The sequence below is a fragment of the Apodemus sylvaticus genome, chromosome 11, assembly GCF_947179515.1.
Source record: "Apodemus sylvaticus chromosome 11, mApoSyl1.1, whole genome shotgun sequence".
Taxonomy (NCBI): domain Eukaryota; kingdom Metazoa; phylum Chordata; class Mammalia; order Rodentia; family Muridae; genus Apodemus; species Apodemus sylvaticus.
This window is the reverse complement of record NC_067482.1, coordinates 1,710,133-1,735,191: the sequence shown is the minus strand read 5'-3', so window position 1 is coordinate 1,735,191 and position 25,059 is coordinate 1,710,133. Positions and strand designations below refer to the sequence as shown.

Genomic DNA, 25,059 nt, shown 5'->3' with positions numbered 1-25,059 from the left:
TGTGTAAAACAACCTGGATTAGACCTCATTACAAAGAGCAAAAACCCCTGAATCTGCGATTTGAGAGATATCAAAGACATTATTAATTTGGAATACTAATTAAACTTAAAGAGCATTCAAATTTTCATAATAGGAGAGGAAGGATGAAGTAATTGATATTATAAAACTTTCTGGGAAAAATTAATACTAATAGTATTTATAGCAGAAATATAATACTGTCATCAGAACTGTATTGGTTTTATATATATATATATATATATATATATATATATATATATATATTTTTTTTTTTTTTTTAAATTCTTCCCTCATCAGCAAGTAGTAAATTAGCTTAATAATGGTGCCATACTCTTGTAATCCCAGCATGGCGAAGCCAGGGGGACTGTGAGTTGGAGACTAGTCTTGAACTGTAGTGAAGTGTTGTTTTAAAAAGATTAACTTCATTTCTTCCCCTTTTTTTGTGGTAGCTGGTATTTAAAGATGCTGCAGTGCTGCAAATGTAAGCAGTGGTTTCATGAGGCTTGTGTCCAATGCCTTCAGAAGCCAATGCTGTTTGGAGATAGGTAAGGAGCCGAGCACTGGAATGTTAATGATTGGGTTGTCCTGGCTGTTTTGCTATTGTGCTTATTTTGACATATCAGATTCCCAAAAATAATTTTAACAATGATATGTTAAAGGGATCAATTGAGAGTGAAAATACTGAATAGTAAACATGCTTTATATATTTTTTCTGTGCTTTTGAATATTATTTTCAGAAAGCTTTTAAGCATTGTCTTAGTGATTACATTTGTTTCTATTATGTTACAGTTCTCAAAACTATTCTCATTGATTCCTTCTGTTCATGAAACTAAAAGGAATACTATGATTAGAATTGAAAGAGCATAGGATCTTATTAAAAAATATTGTATATTAAATTTGAAAACTTTAGAAAGCAGGCACCATGTACTTTCTGTGCCAGGATATTAGGATAGGACAGTGACCTCTGGGAAGAAAACCTAGAGAGATCATTTAAGTTGGCTTACTGATCTCTCGGCTTAAATCTTGGTATAAATAAGGATAAGTGAGTGTCCTTTGACCTTGGTTTGCAAATCTTGGTTTAAGTAAGGATAAGTGAGTGTCCTTTGATCTTGGTTTGACTTGAGTTTATTTTATAGCTCCTTTTGAACATTGAGTGAAACAATGCTTATAAAAGTAGCCATCACAGATTTTGGCACACATAAGCTATTAGTAAGAATAACTTCAGAATTCTCTAATGGTTAAAGAAATTGTCTCTTACCCCTAGATAGGAATTTTAAGTATTGTTGGTTATTAGTATCATATGAAATTACATTTTGAATTGTGTATCAGTCGTTACATTATAAAGCCTCATATCATTTGCTGAATATTGGCTGTAATCGTTAACTAGTTTGAATACTCAGTGTGAAACTTTTCCCTCCCACTTTCTTTAGGTTTTATACATTTATTTGCTCTGTCTGCAGTTCTGGACCAGAATACCTCAAACGTCTACCGTTACAGTGGTAAGCATGAACTGTTCTACTTTTTAACAAGTGCCATATACAAAACCTTCCATATGAAATGTAAATACAATTTTGTTCTCTATACCTGGTTTTTATTTCTTTAATAATAATCCTCAAGGCTTATATTGGCTTCAGGATTATTCATTTTACCATAATGTTAGTAAGGCTGCTTATTATGGAAAGTTATAGATAATACTTTCACTTCTCTATTATGCTCTGTTTTTGTCTGTTTTCAGCTTTTATGCCTTCAGAGTATCACATAAAATGACAGCTTCTGCTTCCATGTAGTAATAAATTATTTATTAGATATTTAAGAATTTTGGAGATCTAATAAAATATGTATACTATGATTTTACAAGTTTATTTGCTTTACATATTTAAGAACAGGTGATGCCTTAACTTATGCTGGTGGCACAGGTCTGGTAATGTACAGTCTACTTTGTGAGACACAAAGGTCTTAATTATAAATCATTTTCTCTCATAGCCAGATCTTTTAAAAATGTATTTAGGAAGTAATTTGGGTACTATTACTTTATAGTTTATAACTATTCCAGATAAGCTAGTGTTGTTCAGTTTCTTCATATGTGTCAGCTTATTTGTATTATGACTATGACTTAAGTTATTGATCACCTGTCCACCTATCATGTCACTTTGGTTGTATTACACTAGTTTTATAAAGAAACTGATTTTTAAAATAATAATCAAAATGGCTTTTGTTTATTTTGATTATTTTTGGATTTCAGGGTAGATATAGCACACCTATGCCTTTACAACCTAAGTGTTATTCACAAGAAGAAATACTTTGATTCTGAACTTGAGCTTATGACATACATTAATGAAAACTGGGATAGATTGCACCCTGGAGAGGTAGGTGGCTCAGAGCTCCTTATGTCTTTGCTTTGTTTCTGTGAAAAACTAAGAAGACACATGAACAAGTCAGACAACTAAGGTTTAATTTTTTATTTTATTTTATTTTATTTGTGAGAAATAACTTTGGTAAGGAGATCAAAACTATGGTCTTATTTTCTTGTTTTGGGGAACTTGGTGGAAATAAATTATTTGATTCTTCCATATTCTGAAGTCAGAGCATTGTAGTTAAAAATCTTCCAGAAAAAATTTTTATTGGGTATCTTACGTATAATATCCCTTTTTCAGTTTTCTATAGAAAATCTATAGAAGTAACCAGTATTATCTTTTCCTTTTACATATCTTTTATATCTTAAAATATCTCTGTCAAGGAATGCTGGGATCAGTCAGTATTAGAGTACTCAGTAACAGTGACTTTTGAAATCTCCTCTGTAAAGGATTATGTACCTGTGGTAGCTTTACAGAGAGCTCTGGGAGTTAGTGAGACTGCTGTGGGTGGAAGGCCACCTCTGTGCTACAGAGGGAGAGCTTGTCTCAAGAAGAAAAAATAATATGCAAAAAAATATAAGCTCATTAAAAAGATTGTGGAACTATAAAATGATGCAAAGTGGAAATTAAGTTTTCTGGTATGGTATTTTTACTTTTTACTTAGAATTATTAAAATATAGATTATTGGGCCAGGGAGATTAATTTAAAGTATGGATTATTAACTACTTAGGTGAAAAGTTTTTCTGTAATATATGGGATTATATGCATTGTAGTTATACATGTTATCTTATAAAATTATGTCAGCTAATTGGAAATTTATGAAGAATTTCTGTGTGTATGGCTTTGGTGCTAGAGATCATATTAATTAGGATACCAAAGATGTGGTGGGGATTTATTTACAGTTTCATGGAGCACTAGGGACACAATAATATATACATATTTAGTTTGTACATCAGACCTAGAGCATTTTTTGTACTCTATGTAATCCTGAACTAGAACTTAATCATATAGGCCATGGTGGCCTCAAACTCAAGAGCTCCTCCTGCTTTTGTCTTTTGAGTGCTGAGATTAAAGGTGTGTGCCACTATGCCTGTTTTCTGACTTTTTATAACTGTGTCAGAAAATGATAGATTTTAGAGTTTTTTTTTCCTTTCTTTTGGATACAGCCTCGCTATTTAGCCCTAGCTTGCCTGAAACTTTCTGTGTAGACAAGCTTGTCCTGAAACTTAGACAGTGATTTTCCTGCATCTGTCTTCCAAGTGCTGACTTACCGGTTGATAGCTTCCTGCTTGATAATGGATAATAATAAGAACATTTAATATAATTATTAAATTTGAGACCACAATAAAAGTTCTTTTAATGTTTTTAGTTGAAGTGTTGGTATTATATTGCCTTGATGGGTTAAACCTAAGATACTAATATATTTTGGACTCTGCCTCATATCAGTTGTTTTTTATTCCTACTGTGATTTTATTTTAAATCTTTGTTTTCAAAATAGCTTAATTTCTGTTAATTGTAATCTTAAAACCTTAACCCACTAAGACTGGCAGTAGGCTATATAGTGCTACTTTACTTTTCAGAAGAAAGGTGGAGGAAACTCAGTAAATACTATGTGAGAAAGATGTTTGGAGACTATGGCATAATAGGATTTATATTTTTAAGTAAAATAAGAAGTCTGAATAACAGCAATACTTAGGACCTTCTGTGTTATATATTAGTATTGGATAAATGGGGAAAACTTGTTAAAGGGTATATTTTGTTAAAGGAAGAATTATATTTTAAATAATACTTATATTTGTATAGAAATATATAAACCTGAAGCTAAGTATATTATGATCTGGGCATGTGATTGCATATCTATAATCAATTCAGGCGGATCATAATTTCACAAGGCCAACCTGAGCTTACACACACACACACACACACACACACACACACACACACACACATTTTAATAACCTTGTCTCAAAGACAAGCCCTAAGCAACAAAAATGTAGTTCTATGTTGGTGATGATACTTGCTTAGCCCTCACAATCAGATAGAGAGCACTTAACATATGACATGATTCTGATACAGGCAATCCAATTTATACCATCATAGCTGCACTTTAGTTTGTAAAACATAGAATGAGAGCCTTTCACCCTCCTACATGATTTAAAATAATGTTCTGTACAAAATAATGTTCTCTAGGGAGTTAGAGATAAAATTTGAGAAAAAGCATGTAAGTACTGAAAGTTCTTTCTGTGGCTTGCTCTTACCCCACTTCCTTCCTTCCTTTTTTTTCTTTCCTTTTGTCTTTCTCTTCTTTCTCCTCCCTCCCTCTCCTCTCTTTCATCTCTCTGCTTTTCCACTCCCACCCCCCTTTCTCTCCTTTTTTTAAAGATAGGGTTTCTTTTTGAAGTTCTGACTCTTCTAGAACTTACTCTGTGGACCAGGCTAGCCTTGAACTCTAGATCCTCCTGCCTCTGCTTCCTGAATGCTGGGATCAAAGTAATATGCCACCTTGCCCAGGTACTGTAACTTTCAAAAAGTAAAAAGTAGGTTTCTGAAATAGATGAGTTTTTGTTGTTGATTCTCAACAAAATAGGAAGTCTATTTCAGATAAGTTAATTTTGAAGTTTTATAAAGCAATTTAAAAAACCTTATAAGAATAAATATTCTAAATATTGTTCTTTCAGATATGAACACTTTTATTGAATGCTGTGGACATGGTATACACAAATTATAAACTGACTTCAAATAAGATATTGAAATGCAAAGTAATAAGTAAAAGTTAAGTGGATGTGTAGCTGACTTGAAAAACAGTAAGAAAACTAGTTTGGGAAATATTGATGGAGCTTGTAAACGAAGGCCAAAGTTCTTTTTTGTCTTTGGAAAGGATGCTGGGATCAAGAGAAAATACCTGAAAATTTGAGCTGAAAATAAGAATTGGCATACACCTTTGATCACAGCATTTGGAAGGCAGAGGCTGGGAGAGAGAACCCTATGAGTTTGACTCCAGCCTAGTCTATGTAGGGCTTCTAGGCCATCAAGGGCTACATCATGAATATTTGTCTCCAAGAGTATAAAATAAAATAATATAAAATAAAATAAAATAAAATAAAATAAAGCCTATTATGCTATAATCCCAGCTACTCAGAAGGCAATTAAGGCAATTATCACAGGTTCAACCCAGTCTACAACTGAGTGAGACACTCAGAGGTAAGCTGAATCTGGTTGTAGATACCTATTGTTAAAAGTTTGGGACCAACTGTGCTGTAAATCAAAACTTTGTCTTTCCTCACATTCCCCACATTTAAAAATATAAAAAATTATAGGGGCTATCTGTAGCATAGACAGCAGAGTTCTTGCCTGGTATAATGAAGCCCTGGCTTAGTCCCTAACACCAGATAAACAGGCACATGCCTGTAATCCGGCAGAAAGATGGGAGGTTGAAGGTCAGCCTGGAATAATTCATGAACCTTCTGCTCAGAAAAGAAAGAATAGTGAAATGAGGACCCAGCATGTAGTTCAGTGCTGAAACACTTGTGTAGTGTATGTGAGGCTCTTAGTTTAGTCTTTAGTACTACCAAGCAGGGGCTGAGGGGATGGAACATTATATATAAAGATCTTTTAAAAGTTTTTTTGTTGCTGTTTTTCTCCAGACAAGGCCTCACTGTATATCTCTGGCTATACTGGAACTCACTGTGTAGATCAGGCTGGGCTTCTGCCTCTGTCTCCCAAGTTCTTGGTTAAAAGTGTGTGCCACCATGCCCTGGTGGTTTGTTGTTGTTGTTGTTGTTGTTGTTCTTTTAAATTTAAGCACAATAATAAGATAGGGATTTTTTATTTGATTATAACTCCTGATAAGACTTCAGATTTGGATGATAAAGAGGGGAAACAGGAAGATCATTTAGACAGTTTATATGAAGTATCACATGATGTGAGCAATTAGAAACTTGATCTTGGTTTCAAACTTAAAAAAGTTGTTTTCAGATATTTGCAGAATTGTCTTGTAAAATGGAAGAGAAGACTTTAAGAGAGCTTTTGCTCAACTTAGATAACTGGGTCTCTTGATGAAAGGTCAAATCAGATCCAGGGCTTGCTTATTTCCTTGCAAACTTTAACATCTACTTATTCATTCTTCCTTAAATAGAAATTCTGTGTCTGAGATTATACTTTAGAGGGTTGAGTATGTGCTCCTTTTTTATTTGTTATTTTTTAAAAAGATTATTATTATATGAGCACACCAGAAGAGGGCCCCAGATCCCATTACAGATGGTTGCGAGCCACCATGTGGTTGCTGGGAATTGAACTCAGGACCTCTGGAAAAGCAGCCAGTGCTTTTAACCACTGAGCCATCTCTCCAGCCCCTTTGTTATTTTGAGACAAGTCTTTCAGTATATTTCTGGCTGTCTTGGAACTTACTGTGTAGACCTGACTGGCCTTGAACTCAAAGCCTCCAAAGTGCTGAAATTAAAGGCATGTGCTTTTGATGTGTGAGGCCCTATGTTCAATCCTCAAAACTCCCTCTAAACTCAGTTATGGGTATCTCAGATTAGGAAGGCAATCTTATAGTGATGAGCATAATTGACCTAGTACAGCTATCACTAGCACCGGAAGTACTGATAGGTTTTGGTGTTCTTTCTAACCAGGAGAATTTGAGCAGTTCATTTTTACCTTTGTATGGCCTGTGTGCTTGCTGTGATGTGTTTGGCACTTAGGATGTCCGCACAAGGTTTGTCTTTTGAATGTACTTGGTTTATTCACCCAAACATTCCATATAATACCATGCTAATATAAAAGTTAGAATTCTTTCCATGTGGCCAACAGTCAGGCAGGCAGAAAATGCTGTGCAGGCTTCCATTGGGCAGTCTGGTCCAGTGAGGAAGCTTTGTGGACTTGAACCATCTGAGGTGGGCTGGGAGAACAGCACTGGTAGAGGTCCTTGAGAACATTACCTAGCACATCTTGCACTGAGAGGTGCATGTGTGAGCTCAGGAACAGTGCCAGAAGTTCAAAGGTCACTGAAGTTAGGCCCACACAGGCCAGTCATAAAGTCCTCTTGCTAAGGCAGAGCCTGGAGAAGCCACATCTTAGAAGCTCCGTAGTGCATTTCTAGGGGCTGCTTTTAAAGTTCCCTTTTTTTTTTTTTAAAATTGTTCCCTGGACTTTAGTTTTGTGCTTTCAGGGTTCACAGCTTGGGGTTGGTTCACTAGCATATCAACATCACCTTAAGGTTAGCTCATTAGCATATCAAGGCTAGTTTTGGGCCTTACTTTCCTCTGAGTTGTCTCAAGACTGATCAGTATCAGTATATCTGGGTTTAGGTGGGCTGGCTAACTCCAATCTAGGCTGCCTGGTGGCAGGCTCCTTCCTGTCTTGCAGACATTATACAAAGGTTTCACTTATGTCCAAACTACTTTTATATTAACTCATCTGTAGAACAGAGTTGGAATAATGACTTGTGAGTCTCTTTTAGCTCCAACATTCTTTTTTCTTTCGCTTGATGTGTCCTTGGGCTTGGGAACTTCAACTAGTGAAGAATATTCTTTGTGTAAGATTATATAGAGCTCCCTCTGTTTATCTGTCTGTCTGTCTGTCTGTCTGTCTGTCTATCTATCTATCTATCTATCTATCAATCTGTCAATCAATCAATCAATCAATCAATCAATCAATCAATCAGTAGGGCCAAATTTTAAACTTTTGTTTGTTTGGGCTTAGTGTTTTTGAGATGGGGTTTCTCTGTGTAACCTTAGCAGTCTTGAAACCCACTCTGTAGACCTGGGTGGCCTTGAACTCACAGAGATACCTGCCTTTGCCTTCCAAATGCTGGGATCAAAGTTTTGTGCCATCACTGCAGAGTGAATGTATAGAGGTTAAAAAAGTGATGGATGGGCTGGGCAGTGATGGTTTCTGCCTTTTATCCTAACACTTGGAGGCAGAGGGAGGTGAATCTCTATGAGTTTGAGGCCAGTCTGGGCTAGAGAGTGAATTCCAGGATAGCCTGGGCACACAGAAACACTCACTGTCTTGAAAAGCCCAAAGAGGAAAAAAACAACCAAACAAAAGACCCCCAAAAACCCTAGTGGTTTGTTAAGTTACAAAGGAAGTTAGCTATTTGGGACCAACTAAAGTGTATAATTCTGAAAATAACCCTTCAAGTTTCACATTTTTTTTTTTGTTTTTTATTTTTATTGTTGTAGAGATTATGTGTAATATTAGAGGTATTATTTCCTGGAGTTAGAGGAAAATTGAATATAACTATGTCAGTTTTGTGGTGTTTATAGTATGCAGTTGTTCTATAAATACACATATTTCATGTAATGAACTAATAACAAAATGGGTATAAAAATTACTTTTCTTGTAATATAAAAAGTAAGTCTTAAAAGGTTCAGTGGCACTAGGTAGGTAGGTCATATAGTAACTTAGTGAGGACCCAGAATAGATAGTAGAAAGTTGCTAGGTCTTCTGAACATACATCCTATAGCTCTGTCTAGCGGTATGTTGTTAATGAATGAACTTATAGTGTATTAAATTGTTTCTTGATACTTCACAGCTGGCAGACACACCCAAATCTGAAAGATATGAGCATGTTCTGGAGGCATTAAATGATTACAAGACCATGTAAGTGGATTTATTTTACATATCCCTATAAGGGAGATAGTAAGGGAATATGGGCATTAGGAATTGTGTGATTGGTATAAGGAAGAAGTACATACCATTTTAAATGTTTTAATGTTCTGTTCTCCTTTGATCAGAGTAAGGTAGGGATTCTCGAAGGCTGGAGAAGAAAAGAGTAATATTTCAAACAAAGGGTGGGTGAGAGGCATATCAGTGTCCTGATGGGGATGAAGATCTAGTCTGCTCTCTTGAAGCATATTTACTAGTAACTTATTCTGTAACGCAAAATACTGGAGATAAAGTAAAATCTTGTTAGCTGGTGGGAATATGTAAAAAATGGAGAATCTTGTGGTTTAAGATTAGTTATTGCCATACTGAGGAGCAGTAAGTAAGTTACTGAGTTAAATAGTACTAAGTAGTATTGATCTCAGTGGTCTTAGATAATTCACTGATAAAATCTTACATTCTTGTATAGACCACTCTCCTTTCTTCTTTAAATCCAGCATGTCTACATTTCTTGAAAATATTTTCAAAATGAAAAGGAAATTCTTATAAATGTATTTATATACACTCTCAATCTATTCTTATATTATAAAATTTTTGGTTTTGAGAAGATACTGTTTTGAACCTGACAGTATTTTCTTACTAGATAATGTTTTAGCTACTTGTAACTAGATCTTTAAATTATTTTGAAAATGTATATGCTAATTGAGAAATTGTACTGATAAAAGTATTGATGTAATAAATTCCTAATTGCACCTTAAAATGTCATAAATACATGTTAATTACTGTTAATGGTATAAATGAGAGGTATACATTCTTTAGGTACATAAAAATGGAAAAGCATTTTGAGCAACTGACTGATAACAGGTTTTTATGGCCAGGAATGTGCTAGTACAGCTAAAGTACATGGAAATTTTTGGTTAAAAAAATCCTAAAGTATGTTTTCCAGATGCCTGAAGTCTATACTAACCCTTTTTGGGTCTAAATTGCTTTCAACCCCATGGCTGACCTTCTATATACTCATTTTATTTTCTGGATCTTTAGAGATGGCCTTTTAAAAAGTTGTTTCTGGTCAGATTTTTTTTGTACTCTAAAGATCTCCAAAATAGACTCTATTGGGACTCAGTACTCTATGCTTCCTGAGATTATTTAGTTATTTATTAGTTTAGAGACAGGGCATTACTGACATATGCTCATGCTGATCCACAGCCCTGAGTTCAGAGCTAGAAACAATGGTTCATACTGTGATGTCAAGTACTTGGAAAGTTAAGGCAGGAGAATTATGAATTCAAACCAATTCACTTTCATAATGAGACCTGTCTCATAACAGTAATAACCACCAAAACCTGAATTTAAATAATCCTCCCAGCTTAGCTTCCCATGAATTAGGAATCTGTTATCTATTATTAGTTACCTATTATCAAATCTAATTTAGAAGCTGTATTTGGAAGAAGGGAAGTGTGGGACTTTTTTCTATTCTTGACCTATCCTTTCCCCTCATGATAACCTGTAGCCTTTAGATAAGAATCTGTAGCCAGCTCTGTGGTCGATAATATCTGGTAGCTCGCAATGAAATTTATGCTAGAACCTTCCATGTGTATGTGCAGTTTTTAAAATTTTAGTCAATTTTTTTTAAAAAATTTAGGTTTATGTCTGGGAAGGAAATAAAGAAGAAGAAGCATTTGTTTGGGTTGCGAATTCGTGTTCCTCCTGTGCCACCAAATGTGGCTTTCAAAGCAGAGAAAGAACCTGAAGGAACATCCCATGAATTTAAAATTAAAGGCAGAAAGGCATCCAAACCTATATCTGACTCAAGGTAAAGTCTGCGGTGCAGCTTTATTTATCACTGAATGTGTGTGTTAATGAGGTGGCATGTGACAGTGTGTATGCCAGTGTCAGTGGTGCATTCGGTGACTTGCAGTAGCCCCACCCCACGGCAGGCTAATTCCCTTTAGACAAGGTAAGGAAAAGGGATCCTTTGAGGAAAGGACTTACTATGTAGGTTTTCTTGTGTGTACTGATTGACTTTTCACACTCGGCGCTTTGGTCAGATTCCTTTACCTTCTAAGTGATGAGGGTTTAATGACAAAAGACAGAATTCCCCTTGCCCTTGATGAGATCACATTATAGTGAGGAAAATGTGTAATAAATAATAAAATAATTGATGAGTATTCTGATGCCATTTAGAGTTAGTACATGGTTTCATACCTGTAGAGTCAGTAGAGGTGGGGACACTGAACTTCAAAGCAAAGGCTTAAGGAGGAGGACTTTGTAAGGTATTATTTGAGGGTATTCTAACTGTATGAAGAACAAAGGAGCATAATACTCCAGGGTGCAGACGTGGAGGCCATGAAACATAGTCTTGGAATTCACAGAAGACTAGTTTGTGAATGGGGGTTAGAGATTAGGGAAATTATTGAAAGATTGGATGGCTCTTGATCACATAGAAGTGCCATTTTAATTAGGTAAACAGTTTTAATTACCTTTAAAATTCTTTGCAAGGTAAGAAAAGTAGGAAAAGGTAAAGACTTGGTTTTGTCTGGATGGTGCTTGTGCAGGAGTTGTGGGAACAGTCAAGTGCAGTGAATATTGATATCTCTTTTGGGGCAGTATTGACCAGATTTGCTACTGAATTAAATTTATGAGGCAAAAAGAAGAGTAAGTTAACAGATTTCAAATTTCCAGTTTGAACAACTCATAGATGCTGGTTTCATACTAAGATAGCAAAGAAGGTAATGGTAAGGTGTGTGTGTGTGTGTGTGTGTGTGTGTGTGGGAACAGTTCCAGTTCTGTGCTTGAGTTGAGATTCTTAGGACACATATCTAAATGGTGATGGATAAGTGACATTGTAGATGAGGAAGGAGTGCATAGACAGGTCAGGACAGATGATATAAACTTTAAAGGAGATGATCTAGGGAACAAGTAGAGAAGAGAATGAGTCTTAAGAAATTTGTAGATTTATAAAATGTAAGGTATAAAACAAAGGATATTGAAACAGAATGACCATCATAGGAGAATGAAATCAGGAGAATTGGTGTCATGTAAACCAAAAGAAGGGAATTGTTTCAAGAAAAATGGATAAATCCGAGCTGAGGCTACTGTAACATTTTGTTATGACATTGACAAAGCAGTTTAGAGTAATCAGTGAAAATTGCAATGAGTTGAAGTATGATGGAATCCATACTTCTTGATTTATGTATTAAGAACTACACTTGTTTTTAATACATAAATGAGTAGTGGTAATCATGAAGGGCGGAGGGCTTTATGGTAATTATGAAGGGTACAAGAGGAAACGGAGTTAATTAAGAGAGTGAAGAGCAAATGTCGTCAGGGCTGAGAGGTATGTTGTAAAGTGAACCAGACCAACAGACTGGCAGCAGAACACGGGGATGATAGTAGGACATAACAGCTATTTTAGTAGTTAGGGAATAATTGGGATCTGTGTACCAAGAATGGCCCAGTGAATAAGCAAAGATGAGTGTAAGTCAAACCTCATTGAGGAAGCAAAGGGAAGGTTCTATTGCCTCAGTCTGAGAATAACTTTTGGTAGCAGGAGAAACACCTTTCTGCTGAAATGCTTTGAAGCTTGTAGAAATGACTTAAGGTTATTGCTTGGTAGTCTATTTTCTCAAGGAAGTGTGAGGTTAGTTAGGGAAATTCTAACAAGAACAAGAAAAGTAGGGAAATTATTTACAAAACATTGACAATACCATATAGCCACTTTAATAAAGAACATACTTAAGGTATTGTTGAGAAAGGAAAATAAATGCATCTTCGTGCCATTTCCAGTTTGATCTAATTCTTTAATCTCAGTTGCCATTATGAAATAAGAAATGAGAATCTCACAAATGTCACATTGCTGTGATGTTAGGAGTATACTTACTTGTTCTGTGGCAGCTCAGATTATGGAGTCCTGCCAAGAAGGGCTCGTCTGTCTTCAGAGCATCCCCCTTCCTTGTGGACTTTTCAAGGCTAAGTGTACTATTACTTTTACTTTGGTGGTCCTCTTTACATCTTAGGTTATTCATCCTTGTCCTTAACAGTCCTGACCTCTAGGCCTTCCTCTCCCGACTGTCCCCTCTTCCTCCTCCTTGGAGTTTTCCCAGGTTTATCTTCTTTCTAGTCTGCTGTAGTTGTGGTCCTTTTCTTTTTCTTTCGTTGTACTTTCCTTATAGCATCCTCATGACACTATTTTGTTAGCTTGGTTGTATTTATTTTTGAATGTCTATGTTAGTCCTTCAGGAGAGGAACCATCTTTGTGTCCCTTTTTTATCTTTCTGTAGCAGCTGTTGTTCATGGAGTGACTATATTCTGCATTCCTGTCTGTTCCTTTCATTCTTCCCTTTTTAGCTATATCCTTGTCTATACAACTTTTTACTACTTGGTACATATATGCTTTAAGAATGATTTTGTAGTTTGCGGTTTGATCTGTCAAAGGCTCTGTCTCAGTATGGAAGATTTCTTGTTTCTCCTTGATTCTCTGTCTGATGGTATTACTTAAGTGTTCCTTATCGTACACAAATATATTATGTCTGAGACTGTATATTAAAAGAGAAACCTGATAGCGAACACTATTTTTAATACAGATATTTTCACAAGGTTAGATAATTTTGCGGTCATTTTTAGTAGTAAATTATTGAAACCTTCCCCTCCCCTCCCAAGTAGTAAGAAATAAATTAAAGGTTTAAAATTTTTTTAGCTAGTGGCTTTTTGGTGATTTGTTATTTTTTAAAGCCTCGAAGTGATAAACAAATATTAGATTTGTAGTAAAGACAGTACCCTTTTCCTTAAAACTTTCAAAAAAGTAGAATTAAAATTATTTAATTAACTGGAAAAAGTCATTGTCATTTTTTGCTTTATGCAAGGATTAAATACAGTCTTTGTTTCAGGGAAGTAAGCAATGGGATCGAAAAAAAAGGAAAGAAAAAATCTGTAGGTCGTCCTCCTGGCCCATATACAAGAAAAATGATTCAAAAAACTGCTGAGCTCCCTTTGGTAAGAGGATTTGTTTGCATATGTTCTCAGTAAAGATTCTTGTAATTATTGAGAAATATGTTTTATTCCAGTTACAGTAGAATTGTCCTGTAAGTATTAATTTTTTTCCTTTAAAATTTATTTTTTTGTAATTTTCTAGGATAAGGAATCAGTTTCAGAGAATCCTACGTTGGATTTACCATGTTCTATAGGGTAAATAGTTAATTTTTTTCTTTCCTAGGAATTTTCTTTGTGAAGGAATTAGTATTTCTATTGTTATGTAATATAGTTGTTATACCATTTAAATTCTTTTGTCTCAGGAGAACTGAGGGAATTGCACATTCATCCAATACCTCAGATGTGGACCTCATGGGTGCTTCTAGTACAAAAGAAACTACCTCGTCTAGCATTTCCAGGCATTATGGGTAGGTATTTTATATATTACTCTTTCTGAGGTTTCCCCTCTAACCTCAGCTGTGTGGACTAGGCTGGCCTTAAACTAAGAGATCTACCTGCTACTTGGGTAGTGGGATAAAAGGCATGTGCCGCTGGGCGGTGGTGGCGCACACCTGTAATCCCAGCACTCTGGGAGGCACAGGCAGGAGGATTTCTGAGTTTGAGGCCAGCCTGGTCTACAGAGTGAGTTCCAGGACAGCCAGGGCTATACAGAGAAACCCTGTCTCAAAAAAACCAAATCAAAAAATAAATAAATAAATAAATAAATAAATAAATAAATAAATAAATAAAGGCATGTGCCACCACTGCCCAGCTTGGTTTATTTATTTTTCTAGTTTTAATTAATATTTATATTTAGCATTGAGTTTTGTGGGGGCAGGGCATAATAGGGCTACAGATGACTTAAACACAGCTGTGTCACTTTGAAACATAGTTGACAGCTCATAAAAGCTGCATCCCCAGAGGTCTCTGTATAACTTGCAGACAACTCCAAAAACTGTTTTCTTCCCATTGATTTTTCTCTGTTCTTATAACCATAACCATAGAGAGGAGGCTTAAAATATATTGAGTCTTGTAACTTTTTATACTTTCTGAGTCTTTTAGGTTTCCTAAATTGGCATTTCCTCAGTTTACTTTTACTTATTCTTTCACAAAGATACACACACACATGCCCTTGTATTTTCTTTCTTTGTATCCTTTTCAACAAGTTCTTGTACATTTTATTTACTTATTTAGGCCCACTGCATTTAATTAGGATTGCCTGCATGAGGGTGGCATTCTGTTCTTACTCTTCACTAATTACCTTTCAGATTGTATAGTTTTGATTGAATAACTTTGCAATTGATAGTGACATGTGAGCCTTGAGATTTTTGAGAAGCAGACCATATATATTTGTCTGTGTTGTTAATCATCTGAATGCTTTTAGCACACAAATACTACATAAAAATAGAAATACCATTAGATCTCTGCTTAAAAGAGCCTCCTAGGGGCTAGGTAATTGGCTCAGCACTTCTAGAGGACCGCTCTTCCAGAGGTCCTCAGTTCAATTCTCAGCAAATACATGGTAGCTCACAACCATCTGTAATGGAATCTGGTGCTGTCTTCTGGTGTGTCTGAAGACAGTGATAGTGTACTAATATATATCAAATAAATAGTACTTTTAACAGAAAGAGAACAGCTGGGCGATGGTGGCGCACGCTTTTAATCCCAGTACTTGGGAGGCAGAGGCAGCCGGAATTCTGAGTTCAAGGCTAGCCTGGGCTACAGAGTGGGTTCCAGGACAGCCAGGGCTACACAGAGAAGCCCTGTCTTAAAAAACGAGAGAGGGAGGGAGGGAGGGAGAGAGGGGGAGAGAGAGAGAGAGAGAGAGAGAGAGAGAGAGAGATACAGACAAATATAGAAATAAGTCTTAAAAATTTTTTTCCTCCTTGCATGAGGTCTAATGATCAACCAAAAACAAAATAAACAAACAAAAAACCCAAAAGTCACAATCTTCTTTCTCCTTGTTGCGGATGAATTTAGGTTTTCAGGTCTGGTGGTAACAGGTACTTTATTCACTGGGGCATTTAAAGGACTACTAAATGCTTTATTTTAGAACCAGGGCAATCCTCTTTGCTTCAGTCTACTGAGTAACAGGATTACAAGTGCAAACCACTACATATGTCAGCTCTCAGGCCTGGCCAGTATAAGCTATATACTTTTTTTGTTTGCTGTTTCCCTCCCCTGAGACCTGTTTTTTGTTGTTTGTTTTGAGACAAAATCTTCCTTGTAGCTCTAGCTGGCCTGAAACTTATTTGGTAGAAAAGGCTGTTCTCACAGAGCTCTGCCTGCCTCTGCCTCCAAATTTGGGAACTAAGGCATTTGTTACTATCATGTCTGTCCTCATAAGTTTGCTACTTGTATTATACACGTGTGGTTTGCTTTTAGGACTTTTTTATATTTTAAATGTCAGAATTAAGCACCAAGCCTTTGACAGTGCAGAGATTATAGTTTCAGGCTTAGAAAAATTAATTCATAGCAAGTCCTTTCTCCTTTGTTTATTTGATTCAGTTCCTCAGAAAGAAATTTTCTTAGACCACATCATGTCAGGCAGAAAAATGTATAGATAGCCGGGCGGTGGTGGCGCACACCTGTAATCCCAGCACTCTGGGAGGCAGAGGCAGGGATCATATCTGGTAATTTTAAGATTTTTTTTTCTCATCTTTTTGTTTTAATTGCTGTTTAGAGTTCAGAAACTGCTATTCTAATAATATAAACATTTAACTTGTTGCTAATGTGTAAACTCATTTCCTATGAATCTTTTTTTGTCCTCTTGGTTTTCAAGACAGGATTTCTCTGTGTAACTGGTCCCAGCTCTCTTGGAACCCCTTTTGCAAACCACCTTAAACTCAAGAGATCTGCCTGCCTCTGGAGTGTTGGGATCAAAGTCATGAGACCCCCCATAACCTCCCCACATAACCCCCCACCCCACCCCGCTGGATTTGTTTTTTCCCTAGTGGTGATAGTTACTGCACCAAGGGCCTATGTGTTCCAGGCAAGCTACTTGTTACTGAGTCACATTGCCAGCTTCGCTCTGATTCTTTTAACTTAATAGCACATAGTTTAAGGAAGAAAAATGGTACAAAGATCAACCCCACAGAAGTGATGATATCTGTATGAAGGAAGGCAGTGACATGGTGCTAATTACTTTTATTGTTTTAATTGTACTAAACATTATCTCAGCAAACATAAGCCAGGTTGTAGTAGTCAGTAATCCCAGCCTTAGGATGTCTGCGTCAGGGAGATTATGAGACTTTGCTAGCCTAGTCTGTAAGTAAGAACCTATGTGGAAAAAAATACCCAAGTGAAAAAGATCTTAGCAGATGTGTTCTTTTTCCTACCATAGATTATCTGACTCTAGAAAAAGAACTCGCACAGGAAGATCCTGGCCTGCTGCAATACCACATTTGCGGAGAAGAAGAGGTCGCCTTCCACGAAGAGCACTCCAGACTCAGAACTCTGAAGTTGTAAAAGATGATGAAGGCAAAGAAGATTATCAGTTTGAAGAACTTAACACAGAAATCCTGAATAACTTAGCAGATCAGGAATTACAGCTCAATCACCTGAAAAACTCCATCACTAGTTATTTTGGTGCCGCAGGTAGAATAGCATGTGGCGAAAAATACAGAGTTTTGGCTCGTCGGGTGACACTTGATGGAAAGGTGCAGTATCTTGTTGAGTGGGAAGGAGCGACTGCATCCTGACTGTAGGACTGAATGTTATGTTCACTGCACTCGTTTTCTGTTGGTACAGTTTAAAAAAAAAAGTGGGTTTTATTATCTTTCTTAGAAAAACAAACAGAGAAAACACAAAAATATTCACAAAAGGAGATGATACTGGCCTTAACATGTACTTGTCAATGTTATGGATATTGTCATAAAAAGAGATCTTTTAAAAATCAGAGGAGAGACTTAATTTTTTTAAATCTTAAGATTTGTAGACTGTTTCTAGGATAGGATATTAAACATGAATCAAACCCATGCATGGTGTTAGATAATTTTTATAATTATTCCATTGAGTCAATTTTTGTGATTAGTGGTTATCAGAGCAAACAGATCATGTAGATAGCACAAGTATTTGGAGAAACATTGTGTGTTTGTTACCAAAATGTTGGAAAGATTTATTTCAATACCCTTTAGATTTCATAAAGTGCAGTGTATATAATGTCTACTGAAAGACTGTAAAATATTGAAATTTCTTTCAAGCAAAATGTAAAAAATATATTGAGCCTGTAAATTGCTCTGTGACTAGACTTCATTGTCGTCTTAATATATTCTTTGCATGTACATGTATATACACATATGTGTATATATGTGTGTGTGATTATGTGACCTATGCAATACAAATTATGGGAATGGGCAGCTTTGGAGTGTATATCCCATAATTCTTACTTCAGGAATAGTTGCAGTATTTACACAGCAGCATTTCTTCTCAGGCGTTTATTGGGTGCTGTTGCTTGCTATGTATGAAGAGAAACGTGTCAGACAAGTTTAGTGTGTATTGAAGATGGCTGTGAACAACAGTGTTCCTGGGCTTGGAGAGTGCTTTCAGTCCTTGTAACTCAGCTGTTGGACACCTAAAGCAAACTCGAGTGATACCCACATTATCTCCTTTTAGAAGTGACGTTTCCAAGTTATTGTGGCACATTATGATTGTAAATGTCTCAGTTTTAACAGTAAGTCTGTAGGAGCCCAGTGGAGACTCCTGAAATGTCTGTAGTAATTGTTAGTCATGTTTGAGTAAGCTTAGTGTGAGCAAAGTCTTCTATTGCACAGGGTTAACAAACAGTATGTGGCTAGCTGAGGCTAACTGCTGTTTTTATTACAACATTACCTCTTGTTTTTATAAAATGTACCAAGATTTTAAATTGATATCTTTTATTTTACATGTTAAAAAAAGTTTCTTTTATCACCAGTGTTAGAGTTGTTTTCTGGGTTTTTTTTTTTGTTGTTGTTGTTGTTGTTTTCTTTCGTTTTTTGTTTTTTCTTACTTTCTTAGCCAAAGAGTAAACAGAAGAATATTATTTTGGTAGCTCTTCATTTTACTTTTATAATGATTGGTGGATTTTAGAGTAAAAATTGGGGAAATTTCTGCCAAAATGAAAAAAATCTGTGATGTGTATTGATGACAGAATGCTAAAACTGTGGTTAGTGCTTATTTATTCCATTAATTGATTATTTGACTATTTTTAAGAAACATGCTTTATTTCTTTAAACATCTTCAAAAGATGTCTTTTCTTGTCATATTGTAGCCAAAAGAAGCAGAGAACTTCTTGTCCTGCTTTTGGTTCCTGGTTGACCAGGTATAATGAGCTTTACAAAGTGCAAATTACAAACTGTCACTTCTGTTCACCTCCACCAAAACTTGATTTCCCCTAGCTATTAATTTAAAGTTGCCTTTCCTGCAGCTGCAATATTTTGAATAACACAGAGATTGTGTTAATTTTTGAATGTTTGTTTATATCTAGGGGTAATGGAAAATGTAATTCCCGTGTAACCTTATTCACTCCAGCTGTATCATATTTCTTTTTTCCAAAAGTCCTTTAATTTTAACTGAACACCAGCAGTATTTTTAGTAATTACTTAAGATACTTGGAAGACAATTTATCAAGCTGAACTGTCTCTAGACGTAATTATTGTGAATGTCTGTTTTCTTTTATCATGGTGGTTCACATGGCTCTGATGTTCAGTTTGTATTTTTGAAATTGCTTTACTTAGAATTAAAACAGACCAACATTAAATGTGTGTATTTTTAAAAGAGCTAATGAGTTTTTTTTTCTTCTGTATCTGCTTGAAAATACACACTGGTGCAGTAGTAAACTGCTTTTATTTAGCCAGGGAGGGAAGAATTTTCCAATTCTTTTATATGCTTGAGTTTAGTCTTTGAAGAACTTTGCTTCAATTTCCTTTTGTCATAATGATAATATTGTATGTTCACTATGAGTGATCTTTTAAAAAAAAGGATATGTAGCCAGCTTACATGATTTCATATTTGAAAGACAGTGTTTCTGTCCTTCCCTCTTCCAAATATGATAGAAAATCAGACTTCACAGTTGTTCTGCATAGGTATTGGGTACATGTAAAAAGATTTCCCTTTTTTGCTATATAAAAAAAAAAGGTGATTTCTGGTGGTTTTTTGTTTGTTTCTAATCTACAGAATGAAAAGTTGTAAAAATAATACACCTCCCCTCTTTTAAGAGAAAAAGAAAAGAGAACACACAAGCTGTGAATCTTTGCAGCTGCTGGAATAGGTATACGTAGAAGAAAAGGTCAAATTTATGCCTGTTGCATCAGGACCTGGCACGTTCAGCAAGCAGCTACAAGGCAGGTTCAGAATTTTTTTTAGAAAAAGTCTCGTGGAAGTATGCTCTGTTTTCAGAAAAAGGTAGAAGGAAAGGCAAAGGTTCAGTGAGACTTGGCAGCAGTAGGAAACCTTATTTTAATCTCTCTAATTTGTAATTTAAAACATTTGTACTGTATGATAAGCCAGATTTTACATGACCGAGAGTGAGCCTTACTAGAATAACTATAAACCCTCGTGTTTGTGCACAGCTGCAGTCTTCCTGTCCTGTGAGTGCTGATGTTACACGTGTGTGTAGCACCAACCACCCTGAAAGTTATAATGTCGATGCGACGGGAGTGAGGTCTTTTCCGGGAAGATGGCTAATGAAAGTCAGGCATGTGTGAGAGCTGAGGCTGTCCCACTTTTTTTTGTTGTTGACAGTTTAATGTCTGGGTGTTTGGTTTCTGTCATGGATCTAGTCAGACTCCTGCTTATTAGTGTTGGGATAAAATTGTGGTTGTGTGCTTTGTGCTTCTTTTAGGTACTATTAAATTTTCCTTAGAATGTGTTTTGGCTTAAAACACTAGACTTTGAAAGAGGGTGTTTTAAGGCCAGCAGATACCCATGTAATAGTTCCAGATAGTAACTCTGTATGGAGGAACTTTCTTTTCTGAATTAAATTTTTGAGTACAAAACTACAGAAGTCCCATTCAGGTTCTCTTAAGGCATTTGATATAGTTTTTGATCAGGGAAATGAAAACTTGGCAGTTAAATGTAAAGTAAAAGCTTTATCTAATCATGGGTATTTTTCTAATTGGTGTTAGTTAGAAAGCATTTTGACATGGGAGAAAGATGTAGAATCTCTGTAAGCAAATAGATGGAGTATACAAATGTTTTTAAGTTATAATTCCAGAGAGCTACATGAAATATCAATTTACTTTATTTTTTAAATTAGAACAAGGTCAGTGTGGGGATGTACACTAGAATCTCTTACCATTTGAGAGGCTGAGATAGGAAGATCAAGAGTTGGAGGCTAGCCTGGGCTATATAGTGAGACACTGTCCAAATTAATTAAAAACTAAAAATGAACAAGAATAAGATTACAAATGAACAAGTTGACTACCCATTTGTACCTAGCAGAGTTCCTTATTAGCCAACTCTCTTTGTTTATTGGCATTTTCTATTTCTAGACATGAATATAGAATTCTTAGTCATTCCTTTTCTTCAAAGTAATTCTTTGGTTACTTAAGAGATTCCCCATTGTATCCAAACAAACAAAACCTTCACAGGTGATATTATATACACTGGGATAAGACAAATACCCTGTCTAGCCATTTGTCAGAATGCAGGCCTGTAGTGTTATACTGAGTCTGTTATACTTGAGAAGCTGAGAGAGCGAGTTTGGAGCACATCTGTGCTCCAGCATTAAGACTCTGACTCAGAATTGCTAGCTTCTGTTGTGTTTGTTATATTTACAGTCAGTCATCCCTTTTGCTCTGACTGTGACATGCATTCCTCTAGAAGTTTCTGAATAAACAAAAATTGGTGTATGGGGAAAAGAACCACAGTTGAACCCTGAATAACATGTTGTTATCTGATAGAAATAATCAAAACCACGATATTCTGTAGTATTTAGTTAGATTCCACACAGGCTTCTGAACAGCATTTCTGTGGAGCTTATGGAACGTACTCTGTGTGTCACATCAGCGCTGTGACACTAACATTGTCTGTTTTGAAGGATCACATGCTCGGTCTTGAAAAGATTTTGAAAGGTCTGCACAAGCCTGCAGACCGCCACTGGCCTCTCTTGCAGGTCCATCTTCTAACCTAGTCTTTGGATAGTTACTGTTCGTATTTTATTATGGTTGTTCCACCCTCTGTTAGCAATGTACTAAGAAGTTGATGCTCTTTCCAATCGTTTGATGGGGGGGGGGGTGGTGGTGATTGAAAAAGGGTTTCTCTGTGCAACTCCCACTGTCCTGGAATCTGAGATCTGCTGCTGCTGTCTCCCAAGTGCTGGGATTAAAGGCTCTGGCCACCACCCTGTCTGAATATACCCTGCTGGGCTGGACGGTTTTGGTCCCCGTCTTTAATCCCATTAACACCAGCACTTGGGAGGCAGATCTCAGTGAGTCTGAGGCCAGCTTTGGTTATAGAGCAAGTTCCAGGACAGCCAGGAATATACAGAGAAACCCTGTCTTGAAAAACAGAAATAGCAAACATTTAAAAGGTGTTCTTTAATACTACTATTAGTGGAATGCAAATAATGAACAGAATTTGAAACAATACAACTGCTAAAAATTTTGTTTAGTTTTAGTTTGAAAATATGTTAAATTATTTTATTTTTGTTCAGATTTTATCTGTTATGTGTGAGTACCTGCATTTGGGAGCAGGTGCACAAATGGTCTGAAAGATGGTTTGGTCTTCTGAGTGGTTATAGGCAGACATGACGTGGGTGGTGAGAACTGAATCTGGGTCCTCTGGTCCAAACTCAAACTATCTAGAAAGATCCCTGAAAAGAAACTTGTGGAATCGTTGTCATTTTTTTTTGTTGTTGTTGTTTTTTTTGTTTTTTGTTATTTGTTTTTTGAGACAGGGTTTCTTTGTGTAGCCCTGGCTGTCCTGGAACTCACTCTGTAGACCAGGCTAGCCTCGAACTCAGAAATCCGCCTGCCTCTGCCTCCCAAGTGATGTGATTACAGGCGTGCGCCGCCACTGCCACCCGGCTTCATTGAATCATTTAAGACTCAATGTTGATTTCTATATCTCCTCCTTCATAACTTCCAGATTTCATGTACTAAGTCCATAGTGGAAAAATATTTGAATTGTAACTTTATAGATTCTCTGTCTCTGTCCTTCCCCTCTTGCTTTCTTTAGGCTGTGTACTCCATGCTAGCCATGAAATTGCTATGTAGTTGAAGATGGTCTTACGTCCCTGTGTGTGAATGTGTGGGGGTGTTTACACGGGCTGCAGGTGCTCTTGGGCACTTGAGATACAGATGACAACCTCCTGGCATTGGGTTTGGGGGACTTTTGCAAGATCAGTGTATGTTGTTAACCTCTAAGCTATCTTTCCATACTACTGGTCACTTTTGATACCTGTTTTTCAGTTCTAACATTCATTCTTTGAGACAGGCTTTCCTGTGGGAGGAGATACAGAAATCATGTGAAAACTTGCTGGCTTGCATTCTTGATCCTCATTTTTGTCACTATTTCTCAAGTACTAGTTTTGCCATGCTAGCTCATAGTGGGTTCTTTAATCAACCTCTAACCAGTTAAAGAAGCACATTAAGAATGCCTTTTTATTTGGGAGTTTTATCTAGAATATAATAAGCATTTCATGCTTTTATGAGAACATTTTTGCTGGGCTAGGAGGCACGTGTCTTTTTAAAATTTTTTTTTAATTTGTTTATTTTATGTATATGAGTACACTGTAGCTGTCTACAGACATACCGGGAGAGGGCATCAGACTCCATTGCAGATAGTTGTAAGCCACCATGTGGTTGCTGGGAATTGAACTCGGGACCTCTGGAATAGGAGTCTGGTGCACTTAAACCACTGAGCCATCTCTCCAGCCTGGCACTTGTCTTTAATCCCAACACTATGGATGCAGCAGCAGGGAGGGTTCTCATTTAAGGTCAGCCTGGTATACATGAGTTCCAGACCAGTCAGGAAAGTTAGATAGTTGTCTCAATAAGTAAGTAAAATTAACAATAAAATCATTTTTGAGGCTATAGAGATGACTTACAGTGCTTAATGTACAAGCATTAGGATCTGTTTGGATGCCTAGCACCTACATAGAGCTAGGAAGGGTAGTGTATTCCAATAACCCCAGCTCTACTAGCGGAGACAGGTATACACTGGGGACTTACCCACTAGTGCCACCAAAATGATGAGTTCCTGGGTCAGTGATAAAAAAATAGGGTGGAGATCAATAAAGGAAGGTGCACAGCATTGACCTCTATTCCCATAGCACATGCCATGGCATAGGAAAACCTTCCTGACTGTTGGGAACCATGAACATATTGTCTTGCTGTATATAGTGGTCCTTACAGAGATTTAGATATGGAGAGCGATTCTTACATTTTCAACCCAGCCTAGGTGATTGCTCTCATATGTGCCTGTCACCCTGTTAGTGGGAGTCTTGTTTATTCATGATGCATTGGGCGTTTTTCTCCTCTCTTCAACCTGTGCTATAAACTCTACTATAGAATAAGTAAAAAGATGTTAAGATTTTCTCGGAAAAGTTTTAATCTGAATAAAACTTTGTGCCTTATTTTAAGAACAATTCCTGAGTTAGGCTCCTGAGAGTAATTTAAGAAAGGAGGTGGGTTTCTCTGACTTTTTCTCTGAAGATCTTGTTTTTCTTTCTTTTCTTTCTTTTTTTTTTTTTTTTACAGAATAGAGGGGTGTAAAATTTGACAGCTAGATAATTGCTACATGACTAATGTAGAGGATAGCAACTTGATTTGCTTTGTAATTTTTCTGTTTGTTTTGTGTGGTTTTGTTTTTGTTTTCCTTTGACAGGGTTTCTTTGTGTAGCCATTCTGGAACTCATTCTGTAGATCAGGCTGGCCCCAAACTCGGATATTGTCCTGCCTTTGCCTCCATCTCCTAAATGATGGGGTTTAAGGTATGTGCCTCTACTACCCAGCTATCAAAATTGGTTCTTATGAGTAGAATTATTTATGTGGAATTTGTTTGAAGGAGGAATTTGGAAATGTCTAGAGAACAAGCTAAAATAAGGGCCTAGTTTGATCCAAACAGAGCTTCACAGAAACTGTGGGGACTCAGAAAACTAGAGTACTATCAGAGTGAGGACAGAGCCAGG

The 25,059-nt window shown here is 36.4% G+C and overlaps 1 protein-coding gene across 7 annotated transcripts in view; it reads left to right on the top strand.

The window, feature by feature from the left end:
• Mtf2 (metal response element binding transcription factor 2) overlaps positions 1-19,705 on the top strand; it is a 45,329-nt gene extending 25,624 nt beyond the window's left edge. For 6 of the 7 annotated variants that reach the window (XM_052198222.1, XM_052198219.1, XM_052198217.1 and 3 more), the window contains 9 exons: positions 468-563; positions 1,449-1,517; positions 2,261-2,384; positions 8,911-8,978; positions 10,624-10,794; positions 13,868-13,973; positions 14,113-14,165; positions 14,273-14,377; positions 17,293-19,705. In XM_052198222.1, coding sequence (XP_052054182.1) covers positions 468-563; positions 1,449-1,517; positions 2,261-2,384; positions 8,911-8,978; positions 10,624-10,794; positions 13,868-13,973; positions 14,113-14,165; positions 14,273-14,377; positions 17,293-17,650 — 1,150 coding nt within the window. In that variant the 3' untranslated portion in view covers positions 17,651-19,705. Of the gene's footprint in view, positions 1-467; positions 564-1,448; positions 1,518-2,260; positions 2,385-8,910; positions 8,979-10,623; positions 10,795-13,867; positions 13,974-14,112; positions 14,166-14,241; positions 14,378-17,292 lie in introns of those variants that run through there. The other variant, XM_052198221.1, reaches the window with a different exon arrangement.
• Positions 19,706-25,059: the final 5,354 nt, after the last annotated feature.